This window comes from Neopsephotus bourkii, unplaced genomic scaffold (assembly GCF_033783945.1).
Source record: "Neopsephotus bourkii isolate Nb327-2 ecotype Australia unplaced genomic scaffold, CSIRO-AGI_Nbou_v1 NB_1057, whole genome shotgun sequence".
Classification (NCBI taxonomy): domain Eukaryota; kingdom Metazoa; phylum Chordata; class Aves; order Psittaciformes; family Psittacidae; genus Neopsephotus; species Neopsephotus bourkii.
Genome location: NW_026901546.1, coordinates 225,927 through 253,651, shown reverse-complemented (window position 1 = coordinate 253,651; position 27,725 = coordinate 225,927). Strand labels below are relative to the sequence as shown.

Sequence of the window (27,725 nt, the reverse complement as noted above, 5' to 3'; positions counted from 1 at the left end):
CGGTCTATGTCCCCGACCACCTCGGCCCTGCTCTCCTAGCAGCCCCACTCACACACCGGTAGCACCCCCAGCCGCCCGCCTAGACACACCCCACCACACCACACCACACCGCTCCGCACCGCGGCCAGGGCCTTTTCCCGCAGGCCCGGCCTCCCTGATCCGCACACAAGGGCTGGGGCGCCCTGCGCTGCCCTTCACCTTTGTCCGACCGCTCCGCCCCTTGCCGTGCAGGCGGCTGCGCGAAGCGCGGAAGCCTCCTCGGCTGTCTCCGGCCCGTGCTTCGCCGCCATGCTGCCCAACACGGGGTAAGGCGCCCGCCGCTCCCCTCAGCGCCTTCGCCGGGGTGCACCCCTTACCCTCGGCTCCGGCCACCGCTTCCCGCTCTTCAGGCGCCGCCGGACAGACCCGCGGGGGACGGGGGGAGGCTGAGGTGGAAGCCGCCTCTGTCCCGCCACCGAAAGCCTCTCAGGGCGGGGGGCGAGGTGAACTTCGATTGTGGGCTGTTCTTCCTCGGGCCTGCGAGCGGCCTTCGCTCTCCCCGCCGGACCCCGGTCCCGTTCCGCGGCCCGCAAGGGGGGAGCACGCCGGCGGTGCGATTCGGTGGCTCCGCGCAGTGGGGAGGCTGGAAGCGGGTCCAGGGAGCGGCTCGCAGAGGGCCTGGAAGCGTTGGTGAGGCTCGTTAGTGGTTTCCTTGAGCGGAGCGGTTTGCAGGGGAAATTGCTGTCGGAGGACTTGCATCCAAATTAGGTAGTGTAACTGTGGTTTTATAGGTATTAAACTCTCTTTTATTCTCTCTTCTCTAAGCCAGTGCCTTTTTACCTGGCAATCAACTTTGCTTTCAGTATAGGAGCTTAATTTAAAGGCATTTCCTGCCCTTTGGCTTTTCAGAGCCAGGGCTGCTAATAGCCATCAAGATAAGATAGTATTACTTGCACCTGTATGTTATAAACAGGATTGTTCATTAAATTCCTAATGTATGTGTAAGCAAGCAGCAAAAACCATCTCTGATGTGAACTGCAAGTTTCTGTATCAGCACTGGTGCTTGGTGAGGCAGGAACTTGCCTCTCTTGTTTTCCAAGATCCCTGAGACCGCAGGGCACAGAGGTGAATTTAACCAGCTATGGTGGAAACAATAATGGCAGCAACCTTCACGATACAGGGCGTAAGCAATTTTAGGCAAACATAGGTTTAAAACTTGTTAAGTATTGGACCATTAAGTCTTGTGAGTATAACTTGCTCAAGAGAGTAAAGTGCTCCAAATTCTGGGCAGTTCATTTGGTAGCATTGAATAAGTATTTTAAGAGGTTAGTGCAAGTGGCTGGGAGGATGCTGTCACACCAGTTTGCAGAGGATAAATTAAACTTTTGGAGTGAGACAGAAGTAAAATTAAGGAAGGAGAAAGAATGTTTTGGGTTGGTTTGGTTTTTTTTTTTTGACACAAAGTATAAAAGGGGTGTGTGAGAGGGTATCAAGTCAGCTCGATGTTCCAGAAGGGATGAAAATTAATTTTACCTGTTAGTAAGACATTGCTTATTTTGGTGAACACTATTTCTGTGTGCTGTAGAGCCAGAATTGGAGATTGTGGAGCTGGAATTGAAGGAAAGAAGCTCCAGAAGAGAGTGTGTAGTCAGTGCTGATCGTAAGCCTAGGGGAAAAAGAGGATTCTGTAGGCTGGAGATGCAGTTTGTGCGAAGAAAAAGTAGAAATTGAGGATGGTACCCCGATGGTGTAAGAAAGGTTGGAGATGAAAACTAGGGAGTGTAACTGGAGCGAGTAGTGTATGTTCCTTGACATTTTGAATGGGGTAATAATTTGGGGAAAGGAATCTTCGGTTGGACTCTTCCAGACTGCATCACTGGATAGATCCAGTTGGAAGGGACCTCGAGGGGTCTCCAGCCCTGCCTTTTCAAGAAAGACAGATCAGCTGGGAGAGGTCAGACAGCTCAAGGCTGGCTGTTTTGGTCTTGGAAACCTCCAAGGCTGGCAGCAGCTCTTTACTACTTTGTTGCCTGACTCTCACGCTGGGGAAGACAGTCCAGACCTCTGCAGTTCAATCATTTCTTCCAGTTTGAAAGGGCCTGTTGTCTCTCATCCTCCTGCACTGCACCACATCGTGTTTGCTCAGTTCCATCTCCTCCTTTGCTGCAAAGGTATTGGGGGACTGCTGCTGCTTTCCCCCAGAGCTGCTTTCCAGGCTGAACTGGGCATGTCACACAAGTGCTGAGCCTCCGGCTGTCTCTGTCTCACACTGGCAGAATCTGCTCCTGTTTGTCAGCATATAGCTTCTATTGAGGGACCCAAAGCTCATTATGGGGTGTAAATGTGGTCTTATGAGTGCCAAACAGAGGGCCATAATCCCTTCCCTCCACCTTCTGGTTATGGTGTTCTTGTAGCCCAGGATGCTGCCAGCCTCTGTTGCCCAGCACACTGCTGTCTCATGCCCAAATTGTTCTCTGCCAGTTGCCCAAGGCCTTTTCCAGAGAGGGCTCCTTAGTCATTCAGTCCCATTTGTATCCTTGCAGAGACTTTTATTCCCAGGTACAGGACTGTACATCTGTTCTGGTTGAATTTCACAAGGCTTCTGTTCACCTAGTATGTCAGGATCCTCTGGATAGCTTCTGAACCTCTTGTAGTCTACCCCCATGGCATTTTGTTACCTCCATACCAGGAAACTGTTGAGTTTAGTGCTAAAGCTTTAGAAGAAATAATTGCCGTTTCTGAAAATGGAGGTTTTTGGCACTTGTGTGTGGCACCCTGCATTGGCATTGTGGTTCTGGATTTGAACTTTATACCACATTGAAGCAGCAGTTTTTGTGTTTAGAGGGCAGTGACTAGTAAATTACAGAGGTGTGCTGTCTCATTAGAAAGCAGCATTTCATTTTTACAGCTTACTCATTTTCTGTTGTTGGAGAATGTAGCAGCTCTGCTGTGAACAGTGAGAAGTGTAATTGAGTGACCTTCTTGCTTGATGGTGTTTGCAGATTTGGGGAGTGGTTTTGCCTTCAATACTACTGTACTTTGCTATGTGGTAGCCATTCCTTTTATACTTAGAGACTGTTTTCTTAGTACAATGATGAAGGCATTTGGTTTGAAGACTCTGCTAATTACTTTTGTTAAAAGTCAATGATTTACAAGTTTTGTTTTGCTCTCCCCCTTCATCTTTAGGAAACTAGCAGGATGCACGCTCTTCATCACAGGTGCAAGCCGTGGCATTGGCAAAGCCATTGCTTTGAAAGCTGCCAAGGATGGTGCAAACATTGTGATAGCAGCCAAGACAGCTGAGCCCCATCCAACTCTTTCAGGGACTATCTACACTGCTGCAGCAGAGAGTAAGTTGTAACAAATGAGGAGGGCTTCAGGTGCTGGCCCTGGCTTGATTGTTGTACCTGAGCGGAAAACTGAATAGACTCTCTTAGCTCCAATTCACAGCCTAGTGCCTCTTGCGCCCTCCAGGAATGCTGGGAGTTATCATAATATTACTGTAATGAAGATGTATGTGTATAGATGTGAAAGTGTTGTGTTAATTGAGATGTATGTGTGAACCGTACACATTCTTGGTGTTAAGGTTTGGGTTTGGCTTCCCTATTATTTATGCGATACGTAAAAAGGTGGCAATTTGTGAGTGTGATTTTCACTGCCTTCTTGAAGCATGTCACTGAATGAGAGATTTTCAATAGTTGCATGCCATTTGTTCCATCTGAGAGCAAGTTTTTAAATGTTTAATTTTTTAATTGTGCAGTTGAAGCGGCTGGAGGAAAAGCTTTGCCATGCGTCGTTAATGTGAGGGAGGAACAGCAGATTATTAATGCTGTGGAGAAAGCTGTGAAGACTTTTGGAGGTACGCTAAAGTGTGGGGTTGACATTAACAGGCAGTGCTCAAACAAAAAGAGAAAAGAACAGGCTGCTTTTGTCCTTAAACACTTACGTGAAATGACTTCTTTTAAAACCAGGGATTGATATTTTGGTGAACAATGCCAGCGCCATCTCTTTGACTGGCACTTTGGAAACAGAAATGAAGAAGGTCAATCTTATGATGGATGTCAATGTACGAGGAACCTACCTTACGTAAGTTCTGAGAGAAAGAAGCAAACTGTAGCAAAATGTATACCTCAGTTTCTCTAAGAAATTGTGTAGCTGTTTTGCTGCCCTAGAGTTGGAGAGCAAGTATTCTCTGTGTGCTTAGCTGACATTGCTCGCTTATTGGCCAACTGATTTAAAATTAATATTTCCAGGAATTCATTGCAAATTGCAATTATTAAGTGTTCACAAGCCCCTCCATGCAGGTAGAAAGCAGAAACTAGTTTATTTCAAACAGAGGTGCAGCTTGGCTTTGCTAAATGCTGTCTGCTTTTTCAAGTTGAGCAAAATGACTCTTTTCATATGTCAGGTGTAGCGTCTCGTTTGCTGGCTTCCTTTCTCATCTTCACAGGCATGGTACAACTTCCCATAGTTACAAGAGAACCATTAAAGGTGTAACTAAACAATCTAAAGTGTTCCCTGCCTACATTCAGCTTACCAGTTCTATTATCTATTAAATGCACCAAGGTTTGATTTCACAGTTCCTGTGGCCCTTACTTTGCTCATTTTTTTAAATGGATTCAGCAGGTGGTATCATCTTTAGATTTACAGGATGTAATTCAAAATTACTCTGTTTAAAAATGAAAACATTGATTTTGATGGGATTGTGTTAGTAACAACAAACACAGACCCTTAGGATAATGCAGAATCTCTAAATTCTAGATTAGCTGTTTGATGTGATCAGAAGCTTTTGTATCAGAGTTTTACCTAGAAGAATGTTGTTTCCCCTGTGTGCTGATGAATCTGGTTGTCAAGATACGATTATATTTCTTAATATTCTGTTGCTAAGAATCAGTGAAGCTATTTGCTATTAGAATAGTGTAAACCCACACATAAATAGAAGCTTTCTTAATTAGAGAGATAGCATGTGGTTAATATGGAGAGAAAAGGAGGGTGGAAGAAAGACTCTTCTTGGAGAGTGGTATTTCCTGCTTCCACCCTGTGATTTCTACTTTTGAAAGCCTGTATGTGTAAGCGGTTCTGTGCTCAGAAAGGAAAATCGGTTTTGGAGCTTGGCATTCCAGAAGACACTCTGTGGTATGTCTTGTTAAATCTGTGAATGGGTTCCACTGTATTGCCAGTGGCAGGCTCCCCCTCACAGCCGAACAGCGACAGTCACTTTCTTGATAAGACATTTAGCTAGTCACAGTTGATGCCGGGTTCCTGAAGTCATATTTCCTCTAGCTGCTACTCTCACAGAATCATAGAATGAATGGTTTGGGTTAGAAGGGACCTAACTTACTGTACCTTAAAAAGATCAAAAAGATCACTGTGTTACTGTGAATGAAAGAGTATATGAAATAGTAATACCTCTCAAGGGAAGTTAAAATGGTCTTTTGTCATTGCTTTTATTTGGGAATAAGTTGTCAGTTGGGAAGACCTAGTGAAGCATTTGTTGCAACAAGTCCAGAGGAGGGCCACAAGGATGATCAGGGGACTGGAGCAGCTCCTCTATGAAGACAGGCTGAGAAGGCTGGGGCCGTTCAGCCTGGAGAAGTTTAGGTTAGACATACGGAAGAAGTTCTTTACTGTGAGGGTGGTGAGGCATTGGAACAGGGTACCCAAAGAAGTGGCAAATGTTCCATCCCTGTCAGTATTCAATGCCAGGTTGGACAGAGCCTTGGGTGACATGGTTTAGTGTGAGGTATGCATGACCATGGCAGGGGGGTTGGAAATAGATCTTAAGGTCCTTTCCAACCCAGACCTTTCTGTGACTTCAAGCTTTTCTTTCTCTTGCTTTGTATGTTGCCTCTGTAATTTGTAGAGATCTGTTCCCAAATAATGTTTAATAAGTTACAATAGCTAAAAAATAAAAGAAATGTGGATTATTTGTCTTAAGTGGAATAAGGTAGGGAGGATGTCCCATCTTACGGAGTATATCTGTTGACATATTCTTGGTTCCTGTACATTAGGAAATTGAGATGTGTCTTAGTGAACCTCTCACACTGACACCGGAGGGAGTTGAAACCCCAGAATGTTTAAGCGGGTAGTAAATAATTTACTGTAATGATTTTGCAGTTGAAGGTATTCCTGCTGTGACTGACAGTATGCATAGGTCCTGGTGAAGTGTGTAAAGAGTAGGTCACTAATGTGTTGCTGTTCTCCCTTTGAAATGCAGACATTTACCTCAGTGCTACAAGTAAAGCCAAATGATGGTTATGATTTACACATCTGTGTGTAAGTGTGTAAGTCTGATTTGAATGAAATAGTGACTTGTCCAGTCAGCAGGCAAGAAGTTTACAGTTTTGCTTGGAATACTTGTAATAGCCTTTCACTATAAAATATTATTTATTTATCATGGTTTTAAAGGAGAAATAGGTATGGGATCAGAAGAGAATACATTTATGACTCAGTGGTTCACTTGTTGCCTCATAGTATTTTGTTGTCCCTATCAAAACTATTACAAGGAGACTGTGGCTTCTGAGCATCTGGAAAATCAGCTTTAGTAGATGCTGCTGCACTGTTTGGAGAATGTGGTCCTGTACTAGGCCTGAGATAAGTAAGCTAGGACAGACCTTGTTTATATCAGTTAAATAGTGATGCAGTTAGGGTCTCAGTGTAGTGTTGGGACTTTCACGAAAATGAAAATACTGGTCTACTTGTATGGTTTTACTGTAATTATAGGTGTTTCATAAAAAAAGAGGTGACTGATTTGTCTAAATCTACCTTTCAGGTCTAAAACATGCCTTCCCCACTTGCGAAAGAGTAAGAACCCCCATATCCTGAACCTCAGCCCACCTATGAATCTGAATCCCATGTGGTTCAAAAATCATTGTGGTGAGTAGCTTTTGGAACCTTTGTTGTTACTTTTTTGAGAACCTTACAAATACTTGGTGAAATGTGCAGGAGTGCCAGCCCAGAATTCAGATCTTGTATTCTTAGCACTGTATACAGGCTGGCCCTAATGGTTCCTCAGTATTTCATACCTAACATAAATAAACTATTTTATGGGAAAACATATAGCAGGTGTCATGGCCTAATACGTCCTTTACATTTTCAAGAATATTTTCAAGGTAAGAGTCTGTGCTTTTTCATGGAAATTCTGAAGACTAGAAAACATTTTCTGTTCCAAATAGGGAATGAAATCCAAAATCTGTTTTCTTACTGACTCAACTTCTTACTTGATATAATAGAGATAAAGCTGAATGTTGTCTTTTAAACGGAAATTAATTTTGAAGTTGGAAAGCAACCCCATTTTTTCTTGACATTAATGTTGCTTATGTTGAAACTGTAAAACAGCCTTTCAGTTTTGGACATTTGTCATGTTAAAATCTTCCAGCAAGTCCCAGTTTTTTCCCGGAAATGTTTCCCATCTCACAGTAGGTAGATGACAAGGATTTAGATTTTTTTATTTTTTTAATTTTCTATTTTTTAATTTATTTTTTTCCTTCTGTTTTTGTTTTGCATAGGATACAACTTTGGTTGCTAGCAGCTTGTATGCCTTAGGATACTTAAAAAAAATCATCATTCTTGTCAGTGTGCTGTATAAAAAGTACAACAAAACCACCATACAGCTAGGCTTCAGTCGTTGTTTTTGCCACAGCATCTTATCTTAGCTCTTACTTTATTTGTAGTGAAAATCTGGCTTGTAGTGAAAATATAGCTTGTATCTGCTGGGGTGGTGAGGAGAAGGGAGAGATTTTGACTCTAGGAAGATACTGGTTTGTCCTCCAAAACTTAATTTTCCTTATGACAAAAATAATTCTTTCTCTTTTTTTTTTTTTTTTCCTTCACAGTTAAAGTTCCATTCACAGACTGTAACCTTTGTTTCTTATACTTCTTGTCTTAGCTTATACCATTTCAAAATATGGGATGTCTATGTGCGTATTGGGAATGGCAGAAGAATTTAGAGGAGAAGTTGCTGTCAATGCTTTATGGCCTAAAACAGGTGATTTTTTTTTTTCTCTTTTTTTTTTAAACTTTATTTTGTAATGGTATTAAAATAATCGCTTTTTGTATTTTGGTCTCTACAGCATGTTTTATTTGACTTTGAGTACACTTCAGATTTCTGGAATAGATTCAGGAGACCAAGCACTTCTTACTTATATTCTTTGTGTATCAAACAATATGCATAAGAACATGCATATTCTTTTATGCATATGTGTCATCTTGCACTGGTGCTGGTGTTCATTTGTTGTTCACACTAGACCATTGCCGCTTTGATCCAAACGCTAGTTTGCAACCCATTCAACCCTTTCAGTTGGCTGAAGCATCTGCATAGTCTCGTGGTTTGTGTGTGTTCTTTATCATGCAGTCGGAGTATTGGTTTGAACAAAATTACAACAGTACTAGCATGCTTTCATTGGTAGGAATTACATATTTGTCTGTGTAGTACTGTTAAGAATTCCTTGCTAGTTAAATTGCCAAAACGTAGGTAGAACTGAGATAATGTGCCTCTGTAAATGGAGAAATAATTCTGTTGTTGGAAGTTTGAGCGCAGTGGGCAAGCAAAATATTGTTCACAGTACCATCTGCTTGCAAGCATCAGGAAATTAAAGAGCTCTGTGGAAGAAAAATAACCTGGTGCTCCCATGTTGTGTTAACTGAAGTTTGTTCTCTATGAGGCAGTTAGGATCACAGCTGCTGTTAAACATCTGGTCAGCTGTTTGCCAAAAAGGCCAGTCTCTCTACCTCAAATTCATCTCTGTACAGAAAAGGTACTATTGTTAATATCAGCAAAGAAAGGGTAATCCTGCCCTTTAATGGTGTGAGCCCTGTCACTGTGCTATGAAACACCACAACAGCACTTCATTCCCTTACCTAGTGGAGGAAGGGAGGAAGGAATAGAATCACAGAGTCATAGAATAGTTAGGATTGGAAAAAGGACATTAAGATCATCAAGTTTCAACCCCCACCCCAAGTCCTTCTCCACAGGGCTGCTCTGAATCTCTTCTCTGTCCAGACCTTGGGATTGCCAAGGAAGAAGAAGCGAAATGCGGAGCAAAATCCTCTTCTGTGCCTGGAGCTCCAGTGTAACTGGACACTTTTCCATGTTTTCCTTCTAGGAGTTGCAGGCCTGTTTTAACTTCTAGTGTGACCTAGAAGTCTATGATTTGCTTTCTTTGAAGTGAGGAATATGAGCAAAACTTAATTATCTCAAATAAAATCAGCTGGGTTTCTTTGCTTAAATGCTTTTGGGAATACTCAGTTGAACACTTGGATTAGTATCTCTGACTGACTTAGTCCCTTTTCATAGGTCTGGATGCCTGCATCCTAAATTCCCCCAGGAAATGGATGCATCATAATCCTGCTTGCACCATCAGTTTTATCATTAGAAATATTTTGATAAGGGATCAACTTTTGTAATGCTAATTGTATAATTTATTATAACTATATCATCACAAAACCTGTACTAATTTGAAGAGGATAAGATCTTAGTATTTGATGTGTTGAAGGCAACTGCACATCTTACTTCAGGGTCTGGATTGCCTTTCTGGCAGTGGAGTGAAAGCTTGCCCTTCAGGTTTTGGGTCTGGTGTATTTTTCTGTTTCTGAAGGATAGAAGAAATATGTGCTTGTTTTCACATACTTGCTTCTTGAGTGCTCCAGGAAAACCTAAGTTTCAGTGGAGATTTCCCAAGATCTTTGTTATCTGCAATAGAGCCATGAAACTTGGTTTTTAAAGCCTCTAGCTCACTAGACCTCATGTCCATTCCATCTGACCTGTCCCTAAAATACTGCTGCTAAATGAGTTTTATATTTTCTCAGAATCTTAACGTGTAGGAGTAGTTTGGTTTTCCATTAGCAGAGGTAAAAACCTACCACTTTCTGGGGTTTTTTTTGTCACTGATTAAGCAATGTAAATTGTATGTGGGGGTTAGGGACAGCAAAGGAATTGATGTAGAGTATCTCATTCAGACAGAGATGTGGTATCAAGCTACAGACAACTTACTAATTTGCTGCCTTTTCTAATGCAAAAAGGTGTTACAAGATTACCTGCGTCTTGTAAATGCACACATTTATAAGCTGTATAGGCACATTATCTGCACCCTTCACAGCTTTCTGATTCTTAAACACCTTCTCTCTGATTCTGGATATGCTGTAGAAAACACTTGCTACTATTGTGGAAGTGAGTTGGTGGTTTTATGGGTCCCAGTGGAGTGTTGGAAGCTGGAAGTGTTGATAGCAGGAAGCTATCTTCCTGCAGAGACCACCTGGTTATACTAAATCTTCATTTTATAGCGTAGGTGTTTTCCCCCACCCATCTGATTAATTCAGCCTCATGTTTTCCGTGGCAATGGAAAATGGAACTTAGGAGAATTTGTCCACCTGCTCACAATGAAGAATTTTTCAGAAGGATGGCTAACTTTACAGGCAGAAGTTACATTAAGTCTCAATGTTGCATAGTTCAATACATGATTTCTTTCCCATGTTTGCATATGCTGTAGCACTCCAAATGTCAGTAGTAGTACCAGTGTCCCAGATACAGTCTGGTATTAAAGGAACTTCTACAAAATCTGGCTTTCTTACCGAAGGGAAACCCAAACCAAAGAAAAGCTTTCTTTTGTGCATTAGAGTGCCACTGTGTACCTGCTAAAACAAAAAAGAGTTTGACACTGCAGAATTTGGCACTTGTTATAGAGTGCAGCTGATATTTGTTTCCCCCCAGGAACATGCAGAACATGAGGCTTGGAAATGCAGGAAGATTCAGTTTACAAATGACAACAGTATATTCTAATAAATGCATTTTTTAAATCGTAACTTCTCTGTGCTGGATGCTGCAAAGTAATTTAGAAAGTAATTAAGCTTTCTATAAAACCAAAGATACGCAGATAGAGCTTTGTACTTGCTGAATCCATTCTTGCTCATTTGTTTTAAGACTGTTATAAACATTAGATGAGCTTTTGGAATTTATATAAATCATCGATGCCTCTTTGAAAACTGAAGTGCCATCAATGAAAGATGATAATAATGTGCAAATTCTCCAGTACAAAAAAATGTTCTTTCAAAAGGTTTATCTTCCAAAAAATGACAAAGTTAACTACTTCATGTGGTCACCAGAGAGATAGAGACACAGGCTTCCATGGTATCGAAAATACAGTTGCAAAGTTCTTAATTAAAAAATCCGCTATAATCTCATATGAGTGTGATTAGCCTCAGTGCTAGTGTGTATGCTAGTATTTGTTGATTAATCTGATTCTTGAAACATGTGAAAGTAGGCTGGTAATGAGATGCTAGGAACTCTCCATTTATCTTCGTATAAAGCACTTTGTATAAAATAGGTGGAACGATGGGCAACCAGACTATGAGGCAGTACCTCATAGTTTAAAACCTTTTTGATTCAGTATGTGCACATAGGTTCACTGTGCTCAGAAGAATCGTAGCTGATGCTAACAGAGAAGCAGCAGAAGCATGGGCAGGAGAAGTGAAACAGGTTAGTGGAATATATTCAGGTCAACAGAGCCCGGTAAATTTCATCAGAGTATTAGGGCAGAAATATTATGTGAACTGTTGGTAGTTAATGAAGAAAATCCAACAACCATCTTTCAGGACAGATCACATTTGAGAGGATCAAAGAAATTTATTTCCTGTCCTTAAAAATGGGAAGGTGGCTCAGGGAAGCCTAGGAATATGTACTAGTCCGTCTATTTGCTGCTTTTTATTTGGGTGTGTATTCATAGCAGTTCAGTTGATTTGGAAAAGAGAAGCTGAGGTTGGTCAAAGGTAACTGAAACCTAATCCACACCACAGAAGAGTAAATACAGAAGTCAACAAGGACATCTACTCACTCTTGCACTTTCCTAGAAAACATTTGATAGAATGTCCTGGCTAGCATTGAAGACTGCTGTCCTTTTTACCAGTTCCTGCTCTGGAAGTTGAATGATCCAGCTCAGATGAATGTGTCCTGCACAATGCCTGTTCTTTGGTTTTTAAAGGATGATGCAATCATTTTTGAATCAGAGCTGCTGTTACTGTGTGGAATTGGAAACACTGGAAGAAGGACAGAAGTAATTTGAAGTCAGGTTTTTACCCTTCTACTCCAAGGACCTGCCAGACCCAGTTTAGGAGTGGGTTTGCAAATTTGTCCCAAAACTTGGAGGCAGAGTGTTGAGTCTTGGCTAGTAGATGGGAAAAAAGTCACAAAGCAGAACCGTATGAGGAGAAAACAATAACATGGCAAGTGCCAAATGCTACAATGAAATAGCTGCTCTGTGGAACAGGATGAAAGAAAAATAGGACAGATACCTCAACCTGGAAGAGCAAATGACAGGCTTGAACTGTAACATGCCATAGTGTTAGTAGCATCTTTGGGGGAAGCATAACAAAAGAGTGGTGGAATGGTGCAGAACTTAGTAGAACTGGTTAATAAAACAATCAGAAGTTTAGGAGATCTGGATTGTATTCTTGTGCCAAACAGCCTTTCTGTGGAGTACAGAACAAATTATTTGAAATTTTGCTTTTTGGTTTGTCATTAGCCTTGGAGAAACAGTTTGTTATTCCATGAGAGTTATTACATGGTTAAAATAAAGCATCAAGATTTTCAGTGTGATAATCACCAGAGGAAAGATCTGGTAATGACTAATGTGCCATACATTCACTTTGAGAAAAATAGTTGTTCTGTTAGTTTTTTGTGTCCAGAATAAGCTGGAGGAAGTCCAGGGGGGTTCACTGGTAAAGAGATAGAGGGAATTTCATAAATTGTTCGCTCGTTATTCCTCTTTTTGGTTCCTTTGTTTTCTTGGGTTTTACTGGTGCTTCTAGAGAATGATTTGTTGGTTGGTAGTATTTCATAGCTTTATCTTGATACAGTCTTTTGCATGAAAGGAAAACAAAGTCTGTATGCTTGCCAGAGAAATGGGCATTTCATGTCGTCACTGTTAAAACTTTGGTTTTTTTATCCTCCAAACTTTCTAGCCATACATACAGCTGCTATGGATATGCTAGGAGGATCTGGAATAGAAAAACAGTGCAGAAAAACAGACATCATTGCAGATGCTGCATATTGCATTTTAACGAAACCAAAAAGTTTCACTGGAAACTTCATTATTGATGAAGCTCTGCTGAGAGAAGAAGGAGTTAAGGATTTTGATGTCTATGCAGTTGCACCAGGTAATACACATCTTTAAGATGAGAAGTAAGTTCAGGAAGGAGGCAAGGCTGTATGGAGAATACTAACATAGTTCTGTTTATAGGGACTCTTACTAATCATAGAATTATAGAATAGTTAGGGTTGGAAAGGACCTTAAGATCATCTAGTTCCAACCTCCCTGCCACGCTAAACCATATCACCCAAGGCTCTTTCCAATCTGGCCTTGAACACCATCAGGGATGGAGCATTCACAACTTCCCTGGGCAACCCATTCCAGTTCCTCACCACCCTTACACTAAAGGACTTCTTCCTTATATCCAATCTAAACTTCCCCTGTTTAAGTTTTAACCTGTTATCCCTTGTCCTGTCACTACAGTTCCTAATGAAGAGTCCCTCCCCAGCATCGTTATAGGCCCCCTTCAGATACTGGAAGGCTGCTATGAGGTCTCCACACAGCCTTCTCTTCTCCAAGCTGAGCAGCCCCAACTTTCTCGGCCTGTCTTCTAAACTAATCAGTTTGTAAAGAGTTGCTTTGCTTCACTGAGAATCTAACCATAAAATCTTAGTAAATTAAAAAATTGTCATAGAATGGTTTGGGTTGGAAGGGACCTTAAAGATCATCCAGCTCCAACGCCCCTGCTGTGGGCAGGGACACCTTCCACTAAGACCAGTTTGCTCAAAGTCTTGTCCAATCTGGCCTTTAAGACTCCCAGGGATGGGCAGCCAGAGCTTCTCTGGGCAATCTGTGCCAGTGCGTCATCACCCCCACAGTGCAAACTTTCTACCTGATGTCTAATCTCAGTCTCCCCTTTATCAGCTTAAAGCCATTCCCCCTTCTAAAAAGTCCCTCTCCAAACTTCTTGTAGGTCCCCTGCAGGTCCTGTTATAAGGTCCTTCTCAAGGCTGCTGTTAACCAGTTCTCCACCCAGCCATTAGCTATGCTTGGGATTGCTCCAGTGCAGATGCAGGGCCTTACACTTGGCCTTCTTGAACTTCATGAGGTTGGCATTGGCCACCTCTCAAGTGTGTCAGGGTCCCTCTGGATGGCATCTCTTCCCTGCAGCACATTGACTGCACCACACAGCTTGATGTCATCAGCAAATGTGTTGAGAGTGCATCAATCCCACTGTCCATGTCACCAACAAAGATGCTGAACAGTGTCAATCCCAGCACCAACCCCTGAGGGACACCACTTGTCACTGATCTCCACGTGGACCTTGAGCCATTGACTACAGCTCTTTGAGAGTGACCATCCAGCCAGTTCCTTGTTCACTGAGTGGTCCATCTCAGTGATAAGGAATTATAATGGTCAAATCAATTCCTCTTCAGTTTAGAGACAAAGATGTTGCATGGGCAGTGACAAATACCTTGCACTAGTCCAGGTGGATAATGTCAGTTGCGCTTTCCCTATCTACCAATGCCGTGGCCACATTGTAGAAGGCCACCAAATTTGTCAGACATGATTTGCCTTTAGTGAAGTCATGTTGGCTGTCACCAGTCACCCCCTTATTGTGCATGTGCTTTAGTATGGTTTCCAGGAGGATCTGCTCCATGATCTTGCTGGCCACCACGGTGAGACTGCCTGGCGTGCAGTTCCCTAGGTCTTTCTTTTCTCCCTATTTAAAAATAGGGGTTATGTTTCCTCTTTTCCACTCAGCAGGAGCTTCACCAGTCTACCATGACTTCTCAAATATAATACATAATGGCCTGGGAGGTACATCCAATAGTTTTCTCAGGACCCACTGGTGCATATTCTCAGGTCCCATGCAGTTCTGCACCTTCAGGTTCCTATTTAATGAAAAGAATTATTTACCAATTTTTAATGAAAAGAAAATTTACCTGTGCTGTAGATGTATATGTTACTCTTTAACAGCTAGTGAGATAAGTTTGGTTTTTCTTCAAATCTTTTTCATTGCAAGTTTAAGAGACTTTTAAGTCAGATTTTAAATGAACCAAACTCTAAGCACGTTATTTCATGCTATCTCTTTCCTTCATATTGTAGTTTATTTACTTAAACAATTTTTCTGTAGTTCTATATGAAATGGATTCCTGTTTGTACTGTCCACCTTTGCTTGGACTTACATTTTTCGTCTGTTTTAGGTCACCCCCTGATGCCTGACTTCTTCTTGGATCTTGAAACTGACATGATAGGCAGGAAACAAGAAGGGTATGGTAAGGAAAGCACTGTGTGTGAAAGTCCATAATTTCTGACAATATTGAATGCTCTTGCTATTTCAAAATGTCTTTTCTTTTTTCCCAAGAGCTGGGACTCCACTCTAGCTATTTGACAAAAACTTTTTATCATTTGGAGAGTAAAACTTAATGGAAGTCACTCTGTACCTAAAGCTAGGAAAAAAATGTTTTTTTTTTAGAAAAAAAAGCTCTTTTCTGCAGGACTCTCATGATAGAAAATCAGAGGCTTATTTTGAGAAGTCTTCTCTTAAACGTGTGAATTGTGATAGCGTAAATATCATGGCAAAAGACTGCTAGAATAAGAAATTGAAGAACAGACGGCATATTTTGCAGGAGGGTCTCATTTGCCTTGCTAAATTTATATTAAAGAGCACAACATAGAGCCTCCATTGCTTATTAGACAAAACTTGCACATTTACACAACTTAAATACCTCTTGGAAGAAATGGAAAAGCCTTCTACAGAAAAATATCGGTTTTGCTTTTTCAGAATTGCAGTGTGTCAAGTAGGAAGGCAACCAAGAATGCTGAACAGGTTGCATAGGAGTGGCAACATAGGGGTAAGAGAAGGGCAGAGAAGCAAGGTTTGGAACAGAGTCACTTTCCCTTGGAAATGCCATTTGAGCAGTTGCACTAAGACTGTTCATCTGGGGACAGATTTTGTTGGTTCCCTGGGCCTCATAATGCGGGTTACTTTGTAGGGAGCTGCAGAATAGTCTTACCTGGGGTTTTGATACTGAAGACACCAAAGAGGCTGCCTGCAACATTTTTAGAGGCTGTTCAACTTGATCATCTTTGTAAATGGCAGATGCTGTCCTTTGTTGTAAAATGTATATGTTCTCTGCAGTACAGTAAAATGCTAATTGAAGCAGTGAATGGATTTACAGCTTAGAAGCCTTTGCAGAAGAATGAATGAAAACATCCATGTTCTTAGCAAGATAAAACAGAAGTATTTTGAGATGCAAGTGGCGTTTATTAAAGACACTGACTTATTTTATGTGAGTGCTGTCAGGAGTGTGTGGACTGTGTTAGAAATCAGTGTGCTGCGTAAGCATCTGTGAACAGTCAGAATTATAATCTTTCTGTGGTTTTATTTCCACTTTTCTTTGACATACTAGGAAATGAAATATATTGCAGAATTGTATTCAGTGCTGTATACCTGTTCACATTCCCAGGTGCGAAAAACATCCTTTATCAGTATCAATACTAAAATACTCATTTTCCTTACTGTGGAGCTCAAAGATTTTCAAATTAAGTTTTCTGTGCATGTTTTTACATGCAGTTTTAAAATGTTTTTCGTTGGAAAGAGTAAAATAAGCACTTTCTTGTAGGTGGTTCCCAAGCATTCAAGGAGGAAAAGAAATTAAGCGGATCCCATCAAGAAGGATCAGAATCTGCTGCAGCCAAGCTGTTGAGTCCTGTTGCAGAAACATTCAGAGTTATTCAGGGAGCAATAAGTGAAGAGTATGTGAGAACCACTCAGGGTGTCTTTCAGTTTGAGTTATCCGGTAAGACTCTCACTCGTACAGCCTCCACATGCTCACACTCCTAGCAGAAGGCATGGGATGTTTCCAGACAGCAACACTCGCCTCTTCCAGCTGATCCCAACACAGACCACCTTCTGTTCCTTTCCATGGGATGCTCCTTGGGCCCAGTTTCGGCCCACATGGTAGCTGCTGCTGCTCCTGGGATGCTTGGGGTGGCTCTGCCCCATGCACAGGGTCCTGGAGTTGATAGATGGGAGCACTCACAGGCCATGGTGAAAGCACTAGCTGCCACCAGCTCTGTCAGCAGCATGCTGCCTTGGGGCTCTGCTGCTGCTGGCACCTGCATGGGGCTGGCTCTGCCAGCACATGGGGCAAGCACTGCCAGCGCAAGCACCATCCTGTAACTGCTCCAGATGGGCATGGCAGCTGCTGTTTGACAGGGAGGAGCTGGGAGGGCTATGCTCTGCTGCCTCGTTACCTCCTTTCTCACTGTCTGTTCAGGTGATGAAGGGGGCACCTGGTACATTGACCTGAAAAACAAGGGAGGGAATGCTGGTCCTGGGAAGCCTCCTCTGAAGGCTGATGTGGTTATGAGCATGTCCAGTACTGACTTTGTGAAAATGTTCACAGGTGAGTGACAGGGATGTTTGCCAGGGTGGTGGTGCTCAGAAAACCTGCTGGTGGGCAAATGGCAGCATCAGGGCTTTGTGGTCCTGCTGTGGAGGGGCCGTAGACTTCTTGTGTCTCAGCTGAAAATCCTCAGTGTTTCAGAACTCTTCTGTCCTGTGAGCAGGAAGAGCTTACAAGCTGATACTGCTGTTACTCACCAGACATTGCAACATTAGCAGCCAGTGTAGCTTCAGAAGGAATCAAGTCAATCTGTTGGCTTCTGCCCTGTGCGTCTGTAGTGTGTGTTTCCTGAATGTGTGCTGCTTGAATTTGGTCGGAAAGTAACCTGGTTTGTTTGTTCTCTGCTCAGAGACCCGAGTTGTGTGGTCTTGTCTCAGTTAAAATCAGTCATGATCTGATAATTTTTTTACATGACAGCATACCACATCTGATGCAGTTTTGCTCTCTGAGTTTTTTCTGGCTCCAGAGCAGTTTTTTACTGTTTTCCTAAGTGTGCACTTCTTTAACAGCAGAACTTGGTATCAGTATAGCTGCTAGGGCTCACTGTAGTGGCGTTATATTTTCCTGTGCACAGGCTGTCACCAGTTCCTTCTGATTTTTTGATGCCTTTGTTTCTTCTTTTTAGGTAAACTAAAGCCAACCCTGGCCTTCATGACAGGAAAATTAAGGATTAAAGGTAACATGGCACTGGCAATAAAGCTTGAGAAGATGCTGACACAGCTTAACTCTAAACTGTGAGTGGAAACTGTTAACAGCAGAACTCTGGCCTTTCATATATAAGTGCAATGCTATTTTAAGATGGTAGTCCTTGGTTTTCTCTGATGTAATATAAGTATGGATAAAATGTAAGATTATTTTAGAGAAGAAATAACCATTTGATTTAGACAAGGTGTTTTTCATTAAACAAATTCCTTCTCAAAAATACCGGCATCAGTTTGTTGGTGTTTTCTTTACTTCTGCTCCTCTAGATCAATGAAGGACTCCTGAAGTGAGTTTTTTATCCCCACATAGTTGCTTGCACACCTGTCCCATCAAAAATGTAAATGAAAATGGAAATCTCATTAATTAATTTTTGCCCCATACTGTCACAGAGAAGGTGCTGTCTTCCACAGCATTGTAAGGTAACTTTATGAGGATTAACCTACATCACTGCAACCAGCCACTTCCTCTTTCTTGCCTTTGGCTGGTAAAGATTGCAGGTCACACATGTCCCCAGTCTGTTAAGTGGAAGAGCGTATCTGTGATCTGCAGCTTTGTGTGACAGCATCTGCAAAACCAGGTGCACCAGCCCCTTAACATACATGCTCAGTGTCCCCAAAAGACACAAAATACACTCCCCATGATGGCCACATGCCCACTGTGCAGCTCTAACTGCTTTCCCATGCTCCTGCTGGCAGTGCTGCTGTCCCATGGGGCTGTGCCCAAAGGTTTTAGTCTCCACTGGCCAGTGCCTGCTTACCGCTCCCATCCTGCTGTCTGGGTTGGTCACTGATCTGTCCCTGACTGCTGACCTGCTGACTCCAGAGCAGTGTCAGTCCATGCAGTCCTGCCAGCTGAAGGAGAGCAGGAGCACTGGTGTGCACCAGAACATGGAATAGGAGGGAAAGAAGATCCAGTGTTGGAAACCAGAGTCCTCTGGAGGAGACTGAACATGGAACTGATGGTGCAATGATACACACACATCCTACTGGCTGGTGCACCACCATAAAGAAGTGTCTATGCTCCGCTTCTCTCTGAAGCAGAAACCACTACAGGAAAAAGAACAAAGGCCAAAATAATGCCTGGTTTGAGTGTTAGACCTGGAAAGCGACTATCAGTTATTGATTGTTTTGGCCTGGATTTGAGGCAGACTGTAGTGGATGGAGAGTTCTAGAGACAGAACCTTTGGGAAACTTCTGAGTGCAGTCTGAAGGGATGATGGTATCAAATTCTACAGCTAAGCATATGGGGAGAGACTTTCAAGTTAATAATGCCAGTGCACTGCTGCTTATCCCAGCAAGACGGACAGCAGACAGGCAGCCCCAAAACAGGTGGGTATGGCTGTGAGGAGAGTGAAGTGGCTGGGTTAAGAGATACAAACCAATCTGAGATTAGATAAAGTCCTAACTCAAATGGAAAGGAATTTGCAGCTGCCCTTCCTTAGTGGAGGCTGCTGCTCTTCCTCAGAACTGCACACTGGGAAACTACTACTATGAGAGAATTTGAATGTCTCCTGCTTAAGAACCAGTCGGGGCATTGAGGTGCTGGGCTACATGTTTTTCACAAATATGAAGCCTTTTTATCTTGAAAAACTAAGTGGTAAGTAACTATAGGGAACAACGTTCGTCTGCCGCACAGTATGGGGTTTGTTTTCCATGATGCAGTTCAGGCCTGCTGGCCTGTGGATGCGCTTACATGCCCATTTGTCATCTGTGCAGATGGGAGGTTTCCAACACCCTTTCATTCCCTGCTTTGAACTGAGCTCTGCTCTGGTCCTGCTCAAAGCCCAGAGCTTTGCCTCCATCTCACATTCTGCCTTCCTGGTTGATCGAGTGCCTGTGGCAGGATTGTCTGCCTTCTGTTCACCTAACCATTCCCATTCCCTCCCTCACCTCTTCCCCTGGCCCCTCTCTCATTTCACAGTAACTGCCAGGTCAGCCCTTGCCTATAAACCCTGCGCAACCACATCTGCACATAACTCTTCCCACATCATCTCCTCCTCCCTCTGGTGCCTGATGGCAAGCTCCCCATGCCCCTGCTGTGCTGCCTACCTGATGCTACGGTTGGCAGATCTTCCACCAATTTCCACCTTTGGCTTGCCTTTTCTCCCCTCCAGCTTTCATAGAATCATAGAATAGTTAGGGTTGGAAAGGACCTTCAGATCATCAAGTTCCAACCCCCCTGCCATGGGCAGGGACACCTCGCCCTAAACCATATTACCCAAGGCCTCGTCCAACCTAGCCTTGAACACTGCCAGGGATGAAGCATTCACAACCTCCCTGGACAACCTATTCCAGTGCCTCACCACCCTAACAGATCTTGCGCAGCATCCTGAGAGGGATTTGGGTTTCACAGCGAGCTGATGCCAGGAGGGGAAATCACCCAGTGGGGCTGATACCGCTGTAAGGATAGAGGCAGATGGGTTTAGTGACTTGAACAGTAATCATATTAAGCCATAAGCAGTCCTTGTGTGTTGACATAATGTTAGCTGTTGTTCTACTGTCACTGCAGCTGCTGTTGACATGGAGCTGCAGACTTTGGCTTTGTCATGCATCATTCCCACAGAAGTGGCCGAGGGCTGTCTGAACTCTTTGCAAGGGGAACAGCTTTCATGCTGCTTGCTTTCCCAAGGGTGGAATTCTGCACAGACAGAAGTGAAATCATTTTGCTGAGATCTTCAGGCGCAACCGTCCTTCAGCCTCTCTCCAGCCACTCAGCCCAAGTAAGGAGGCACTTGGCTCGAGTGTGACAATGCTAGGATGGTAAGCCTCGTTTGCCTGCAACGAGCCCTATGTAAGTGAGGTGTCCTGCCTGTGTAGAGAGCTGCTGGTTTCAGCTGTGCACAGAAGTACCTGCAGGAGGAGCCCCTAGGCATCACATTCAGCCGCCTTCCCCTCAAGTGCTTTTTCCTCTTCAGTATTTAGTAGTTGAAACGGAATGATGGGGCTTTTTTCGACACCAGTTGCTTCCACAGAAATCTTTCTCTCATCTCACCATTGAACCGACTGTCTCTGGAGTGTGTTTTCAGGAAGGAAGAAGGATTTCAATTACTTAATTTCTTTCCCACATAAAAGATTTTTTTTCCTCATTGTATAAACTTTTATGAGCTAATTTAATTGACAATGTTTAAAAGACACTACAGCAAACACAAGAAGTGTATAGTACAGGCTTCTAGCTACTCTGGAGGATGTGGAGGTGTGTTGAATCCCTTTAAGCACTACAATAGCCCCTCCAGAAGAGGTACACATGCTTTTCAGCAAGCCCCACCAGCCCCACCACAGCAGTTCTGGTAGAGGCAGGCAATAAAGAGATCAGGTGACTGGTACATCTCTTGTTAGTTCAATCTCAGGGCTTCTAACTGTGTTACAGAAGACTCCACTTCTTATTGGAAATGGGATTTGCAAAAGGCAATACATTTCTTCCACTGCTGCTTTAAACAGAGAAGCAGCTACCTCTGGAGCATATTCTGTGGAATAGCTATTTCTATAGCCAGCATTATTTGCTACCATCGCAAACAAACACATCATTAACAAACACAAATTGTTTAACACAACACAAACACATTTTCAGCTCATAATGATTAAAATGTTTAAGACTTGTACTGTGTATTTTAAAGTTTTATGTCTGTTACCAAAAGGAGAAAAAAAACTGGCAGTTTCATGAGTAAGTTACAGTATGTTGTCTATTAGCACACTTAATGTATTACCAAAGAGCTTACCAGGATTCGTTTTAGCTTTTATCCATAGGATTTCTTTGAGGTAGTGATGCAAGTACAAGCAGGAAACTAGTTACGTATCAAGCATTTCCATCTTTTCCAGCTTTTTTACCTTAGAGAAACTCTTAAAATGAAGGCCATTTTTAGCCACAATGCATTTATTTAAATAAGAACGTTTGAAATCATCTACTGATGACTGAAATAACTGATTACGATCCCTTGTTTGTGTCCCTACAGTTTTTCACCCACATGACTAATGCGTGTGGGCATTAGTCAACTCTCTGTGTGCTCTAAGATTCTCCTTTCTCTCTCTTTTGTGTATATGCCATATTCCAACATTTCTTGGAAAATGCCCAGGATATTGTTGACTGATCCAGGTTGTTTCAGAGCAACTTGACTGTTGTTTCAGAACAGAGGAGGAACGAGGTATCTGTCAGCTTAAGCCTTTTTAAGCTACCTTAGGGGAGGAGCCTCCTTCACACTCGCTGATCAGATTTAATGTGATCTATATTAGTATCAGCTCTCTTCTTATAGTTTAGCTGTTCTTTTGGAAATGTTAATCGCAAGAGGGACTCTTCATTAGGGACTTTAGTGGTAGGACAAGGAAGAACGGGTTCAAACTTAAACAGGGGAAGTTCAGATTAGATAAAAGGAAGAAGTTCTTCACTGTAAGGGTGGTGAGGCACTGGAACAGGCTGCCCTGTGGTAAATGCTCTATCCCTAGCAGTGTTCAAGACAGAGCATTGGGTGACATGGTCTAGTGTGAGGTGTCCCTGCCCACAGCATGGGGTTGGAACTTGATGATTTTAAGGTCCTTTCCAACTCGAACCATTCTATGACTGTGTTTGGAATACTTTATGCAATTAGATTTGCTGGAAAATGTAATGGCTTAGTGTTTTGGAGGAGAGGGAAAAGCACTGTTATTATACTTTTTTATGTCTAATACAGTAAAGCACTCTTGTAATGCATATATTAAACAACATAAATCCACGGGAAGAGAGGTGTAAAATACAGCTCCACAAACACTTCAGTTTACACTGATTTACTGAAGTTGAATACCATTAGGTGTCTCAAATAATCCACCCACCCTTCCTCAATGAAAAATCTGGATTAGTTGTTTCTTCATTTAATGCAGCTTCAGTCTTGGCTCTTCAAAACAATGTATCTGTGTGAAAGGGGATCTCTAAATATTTTGCACAGAGCTACAGTATCTCTTCAGCCCATAAACCGACCTAGATCCGATTAAGCATGTCAAAGCATAGCCATACTAGTCCCCCTTAATATCATTATTAGCTACTTCTTACTGTTGGTGACCACCATTGCTCTGTGTGCACATCCACAATACAACAGTTTAATGTAACCTACTGTACACGCAGGCAAACACAGCCTTTGGCAGCCCTTAATTACGTACAGGCAGTAAAAAGCACCCCTGCCAGCTGCTCTTCTGGTGGTAGGGCATTATGAGGAACTTTCCATCAAGGAAAGTGTATGGGCTCGGAGAGACCTATGAAGTTCTGAAGATCCTCTGGGAAAACACAACTTGGGATGCTCTGATCTACATGGAGCAAATGAATTGAAAGACTTAAAGATAGGGTTGATGTTATCATTTGCTAAAGCTGCTCTCTGATTTTGTTAGCTTAGCTCTCCCTTCCTCTGTGCTTAAGGTGAACAGACAAATTACAAACAGAAAAAAATCTCCATTGCTAGCTGAAGCAGTTCCAGCCCTCTCCCCCATTTTCTGCTCTGTCCTGCAGGGTGCCTGTGACTCAGCTCTGCTAGTATAACACTGTGTGGTCCTGCTATGAACCAGAGTGAGAAATCCAACCAGCAAAAATACCTCCTTTCTCTTCAAGGTTAAGCCATATCAATTCTGAAACTTCTTCTCATGGTTAAAAAAAACAACCAAAACAAAGAAAAAATAAACAAACACCAATGCCACCACAAACAAAAACCAAACAAACCATAAAACAACAAAACAAACCTACACGAAAACCTAAACAGAAAGGAAAAAACCAAAACATCAGAGGAACAGAGATATGATTTGTTCAGTAGGAAATAAACAGTGAAGATAGGTATGTAAAGCTGGTCTTACGAAGATCCTTTCTTAGAACAGAGAACACCAGACATTATTTAAGTTATTCTTCCAGTTTGTGGTTCTGATTTATCTGAAGTCAGCAAAGAAGTCCTTAGTTTTTCCTAGTCATCTAAGGTTTCACTCTAATGAACAAATGAAACTATTTGAATAAAACAAAGGATTTGTAGGATCTGTTATGTCTTTCTAAAAGAGCATTCTCGACACCTGCTGCTCTTGAGTGTCTCCATTTGATCCAGAGTTTAATTGTTTATGTTTGTCCTGAAGACCTCTAGTCACAGCACTGCTCATGATGCTTACTGAACTAGGCATCTGACTCAGATACTCTGCTACACTGGGATGATTAGGATCAAGGTCAGTTAATTTCAACTCGGAAAAAGTTGGCTTGGTTGCAGGCATCCCCTGATTATTACTGTGCAGACAAATATGTTTAATAGCAGATATTCTGAGTCAGGAAAAATGCAGCTAAAATACAGAATTCTGACAGAATTAATTTTTAGTCAGGGACCACATTTTCCACTGCAAGGTACTTCATTCCCAACTATGAACAATTTTTTAAATCCTTAAAAAAGGACTGCAATAATTTTGTTGTAATGGAGACATTTTTCTATGCATTGCATATTCTGAAGTCTGAGACTGTCAAAGGAAACTGAAGCCTGAAATAAATAAAGCTTCATAGTGATGTATGAAAGCTTCATACACTGATAGAAGACCGAAGAGCTGTAAAATGGCAAGGGCAGTGAACCTCATTACAGTAAAATGCACAAGCATTTATTAAACGGTATTAAGTGATATTAAATGGCTCATATTAAGTGATATTAAATGGCTTCCCTCACCAAATGAGTCTGTGTTAGTAACACACCTATGCAAAGAATTTTCACTCTTCTCTAGGGAATTTTGGAATCAGGGTCTCTTTAAGGCCTACTGCTCTGATTTTCCTGTTTATAGCATAACTCCAGCGTTTACCAGCAAAATCCTTTTTCTCGTATTCCCCCATCTAAATTCCCTTGACTGTATAAGTCAAATGGATTAATAAAACATTTGAATCTCACCATCAGCCTGCAGAAGCATATGTACTGAGATATTCACTCTGTTTATTTATTTATTTATTTTCTTTGTCAAAGATCTCTCCGTGTTGTAGAGGATGCTATGATGGGACAGCAAGATACATCTGTTCCCAGTGATTTACTCTAGAAAACCAGGAGAAACAGGGTATGATACAGAATCTGCTCACACAGTGGGGTGTGTCAGTAGTAAGAATATGGCAGACACCGAAGTAAGTATTCCTGTGAGCAAGACACCTTCAGATAAACCCCCCTGTAACCTTTACCGTTTTTTCCACTGGCTTCACCTAGCATTCGGTGGAAATAAACAACATACTGTATTTCTTTATATGTATTCTAAACAGCACGAACATAATCACTTCATGCTCAAAAAAAGCAGTGAAGCAGTCACTTAAGGCACTATGTCAGACCAAGAGGATTTTTACTATGCCAGGAATGTGAACAATCACTTGGATAAAATAACAAACATAATTGAGAAAAAACAACCAAGCAACCAAACAGAGGACAGTGCAAAATGTACAGATTGCACAGCCTGATTCCGTTAGGAACTAGCTGAGGGATGCCAGTCCACGACACACAGAAACATACCCATAGATCTTTCGCTTGTGTACTGCTGCAAAAAGGGAACGTTCCCTTAACAGCTAGTATGATGAGAACAACACTGTGGCAGAGATTTAACCTGCAGAAGATGTTCTCCTTATTACTTGAGGAAAACACAAAGCATATCTTGCAAGTAGCTCAATAGGCACTAAGATCTAAAGCTGTGTAAGAGGCAGAGAAAGCAACTTGGAGCAACAGCATCCCATAAAAATATTAGTTGTTAAAATTCATCAGAGAAAGAAGTGAAAGATGTTCGAACAGCTTGAAAATTAGGTGAGGATTATCAGTTTTAAAGCTGCTGGAGACTGTGCTGCTTTTGCAGAGCCTGAGAACATTGCTTGAATTAAGAAGAAATAAACAAACTTATTTATATTTTGTGAGAGAACACCACAAGGTTGTCTTGAGCTATCCCACAGACAGAGCATATTCCTAATCCCTTAATGTTTCTACCTGACCTTGGAGATAAGAGAAGAATCTCAAAAGGATATAGCAGTAGAGAACTATTTTTTTAGTTATGAGAAAATAGTAATCCTTCTTGACTCGAACCCTTACAAATTGGGTCAGGAGGCTTAAGCTAAAATATTACAACAATTCCAAGGGGAGGACATCAAAGTCTCTTTCTTGCTTCTTACTAATCAGTAGATAAAGGAAAGCCTTTCATTATTTCAAAATTAGTGTGAGAGTTAATTATTATTAACTTGAAAACGGGAGATGAGTACTGGATTCGAGAGCAACAGGGTATGACTGATACAGAAGCAGTGGTGAATATGTAAGATGTATATTCTTTTTTGGTTAAATCTTGTTACATTCATTCAGCATGTATTAGAGATTCATTTGAAGCCAAGAGGAAGTTTTAAGAAAGATATACTGCTGAGTGTTTTAGTTTTGCCTCTTGTTTTAATGAACTAAAACCATGAAACCTGTAAGGAAAGAACACTGCAAGACTATTTCAAATTAAAATATTTAAATAAGTATTTTCTATTTTGACAGAGTAAATAAGGAAAGCCCAAAATGTGCAAATTGCTGAAAACTACATCCATGGTGTCTTATCCAGCAAGTACTGAAGTACATCTTTGGTTTTGATGTTTTCAAATATCTCACAGTCACTGGAATGTTTTCTAAAGTTAAGCGTTTAGCTTTTGAATAGTAAGAGTAAAGAACAAGTTTACAAATATGACAAGACTGTTTGGCTCATAAGGATTGCACTGGGATAAACTTCCATCAGACTTAAAACTTGGAAACTTGAGAATTCTATCTCCTACACGTTTTATGAATTAATCTGTTCTCAAGAAAGGCAATTAGTTGCTCAGTTAGCATGTTCATGGCAGAGACTGCTGCCATCTGAACGTGTGTAGGTGCCCACATCATCAGGCATTAACCCATGCCAGTGTTGCAACAAAGGGAGAGAGTTCTTCCTAAAAGCAAGGTTGATGGCAGGGCACCTGTCTGAGTCCAGGCCACCTCTGGTTTCAAACTGGTTGAAACACGCTGATTATGAGAAACCTCTCAACCCCTTTATTGTCTTTTGCAAGCATCTGCAGCAACAAATATGTTACAGAGGAGACACCCAGTCAGTCATGGATGGTGACCCCAGTGGCAGCCATACTCGGGCAGACCGGAACAGCAGTTCTGCTCTCCAGAGACCTCTTCAATTATTTCTTCAGGGGCTCCCTTCTTTCCCGAAACACAGCAGTGAGATCAGCTGCATTTTTAGAAAAGGGGTGACAGAGTCAGACTTTGATTCCATGTGTGGTCTGTGCGGCTATAAATCTCTCCTAGCATCATCAGCACTTTTTTCCCCAGAAGGGCAGCGTCCTGGCAGACATCAGCATGGCACATTTTCATGTTTGTTCATTGCCATGTTTTAAACTAATCTTTCTTTTGACTTTTAGGAACATACTTCATGGTGGTAGATGCCAAAGGAATAAAAGCCTGCAAAATGTCTTTGCTCCATTGTCTTTTGAAGTTCCTCCCTCACTGCAAACCACTACATTTATTAACCCTTTCCTGCACTGAAAATGTACTAACCTCTAGATGACCCTTTCTCACCCTCACTTTTTAGCCAAGTGCAAATTGACCAAATAATGCACACGTTTCCATTGCCAAGCTTATCATAGAATCACAGAATAGTTAGGGTTG

At 41.9% G+C, this 27,725-nt stretch overlaps 1 protein-coding gene across 1 annotated transcript; it reads left to right on the top strand.

The window, feature by feature from the left end:
• The first annotated feature begins 176 nt into the window (after window positions 1-176).
• On the top strand, window positions 177-18,340 carry HSDL2 (hydroxysteroid dehydrogenase like 2). The gene is made up of 11 exons (XM_061361232.1): window positions 177-305; window positions 3,166-3,329; window positions 3,740-3,838; window positions 3,951-4,065; window positions 6,752-6,855; window positions 7,868-7,966; window positions 12,934-13,128; window positions 15,209-15,280; window positions 16,631-16,807; window positions 17,288-17,416; window positions 18,042-18,340. The coding sequence occupies exons 1-11, from the start codon at window positions 289-291 to the stop codon at window positions 18,152-18,154; spliced, it is 1,284 nt and encodes a 427-aa protein (XP_061217216.1). The 5' UTR covers window positions 177-288; the 3' UTR covers window positions 18,155-18,340.
• Window positions 18,341-27,725: the final 9,385 nt, after the last annotated feature.

Bases quoted from the DNA above. Each gene is read 5' to 3' on its own strand.
- HSDL2 (XM_061361232.1), top strand. The intron at 3,330-3,739 runs GTAAGTTGTAAC...TTAATTGTGCAG, and splicing joins CTACACTGCTGCAGCAGAGA to TTGAAGCGGCTGGAGGAAAA. The intron at 15,281-16,630 runs GTAAGGAAAGCA...ACTTTCTTGTAG, and splicing joins CAGGAAACAAGAAGGGTATG to GTGGTTCCCAAGCATTCAAG.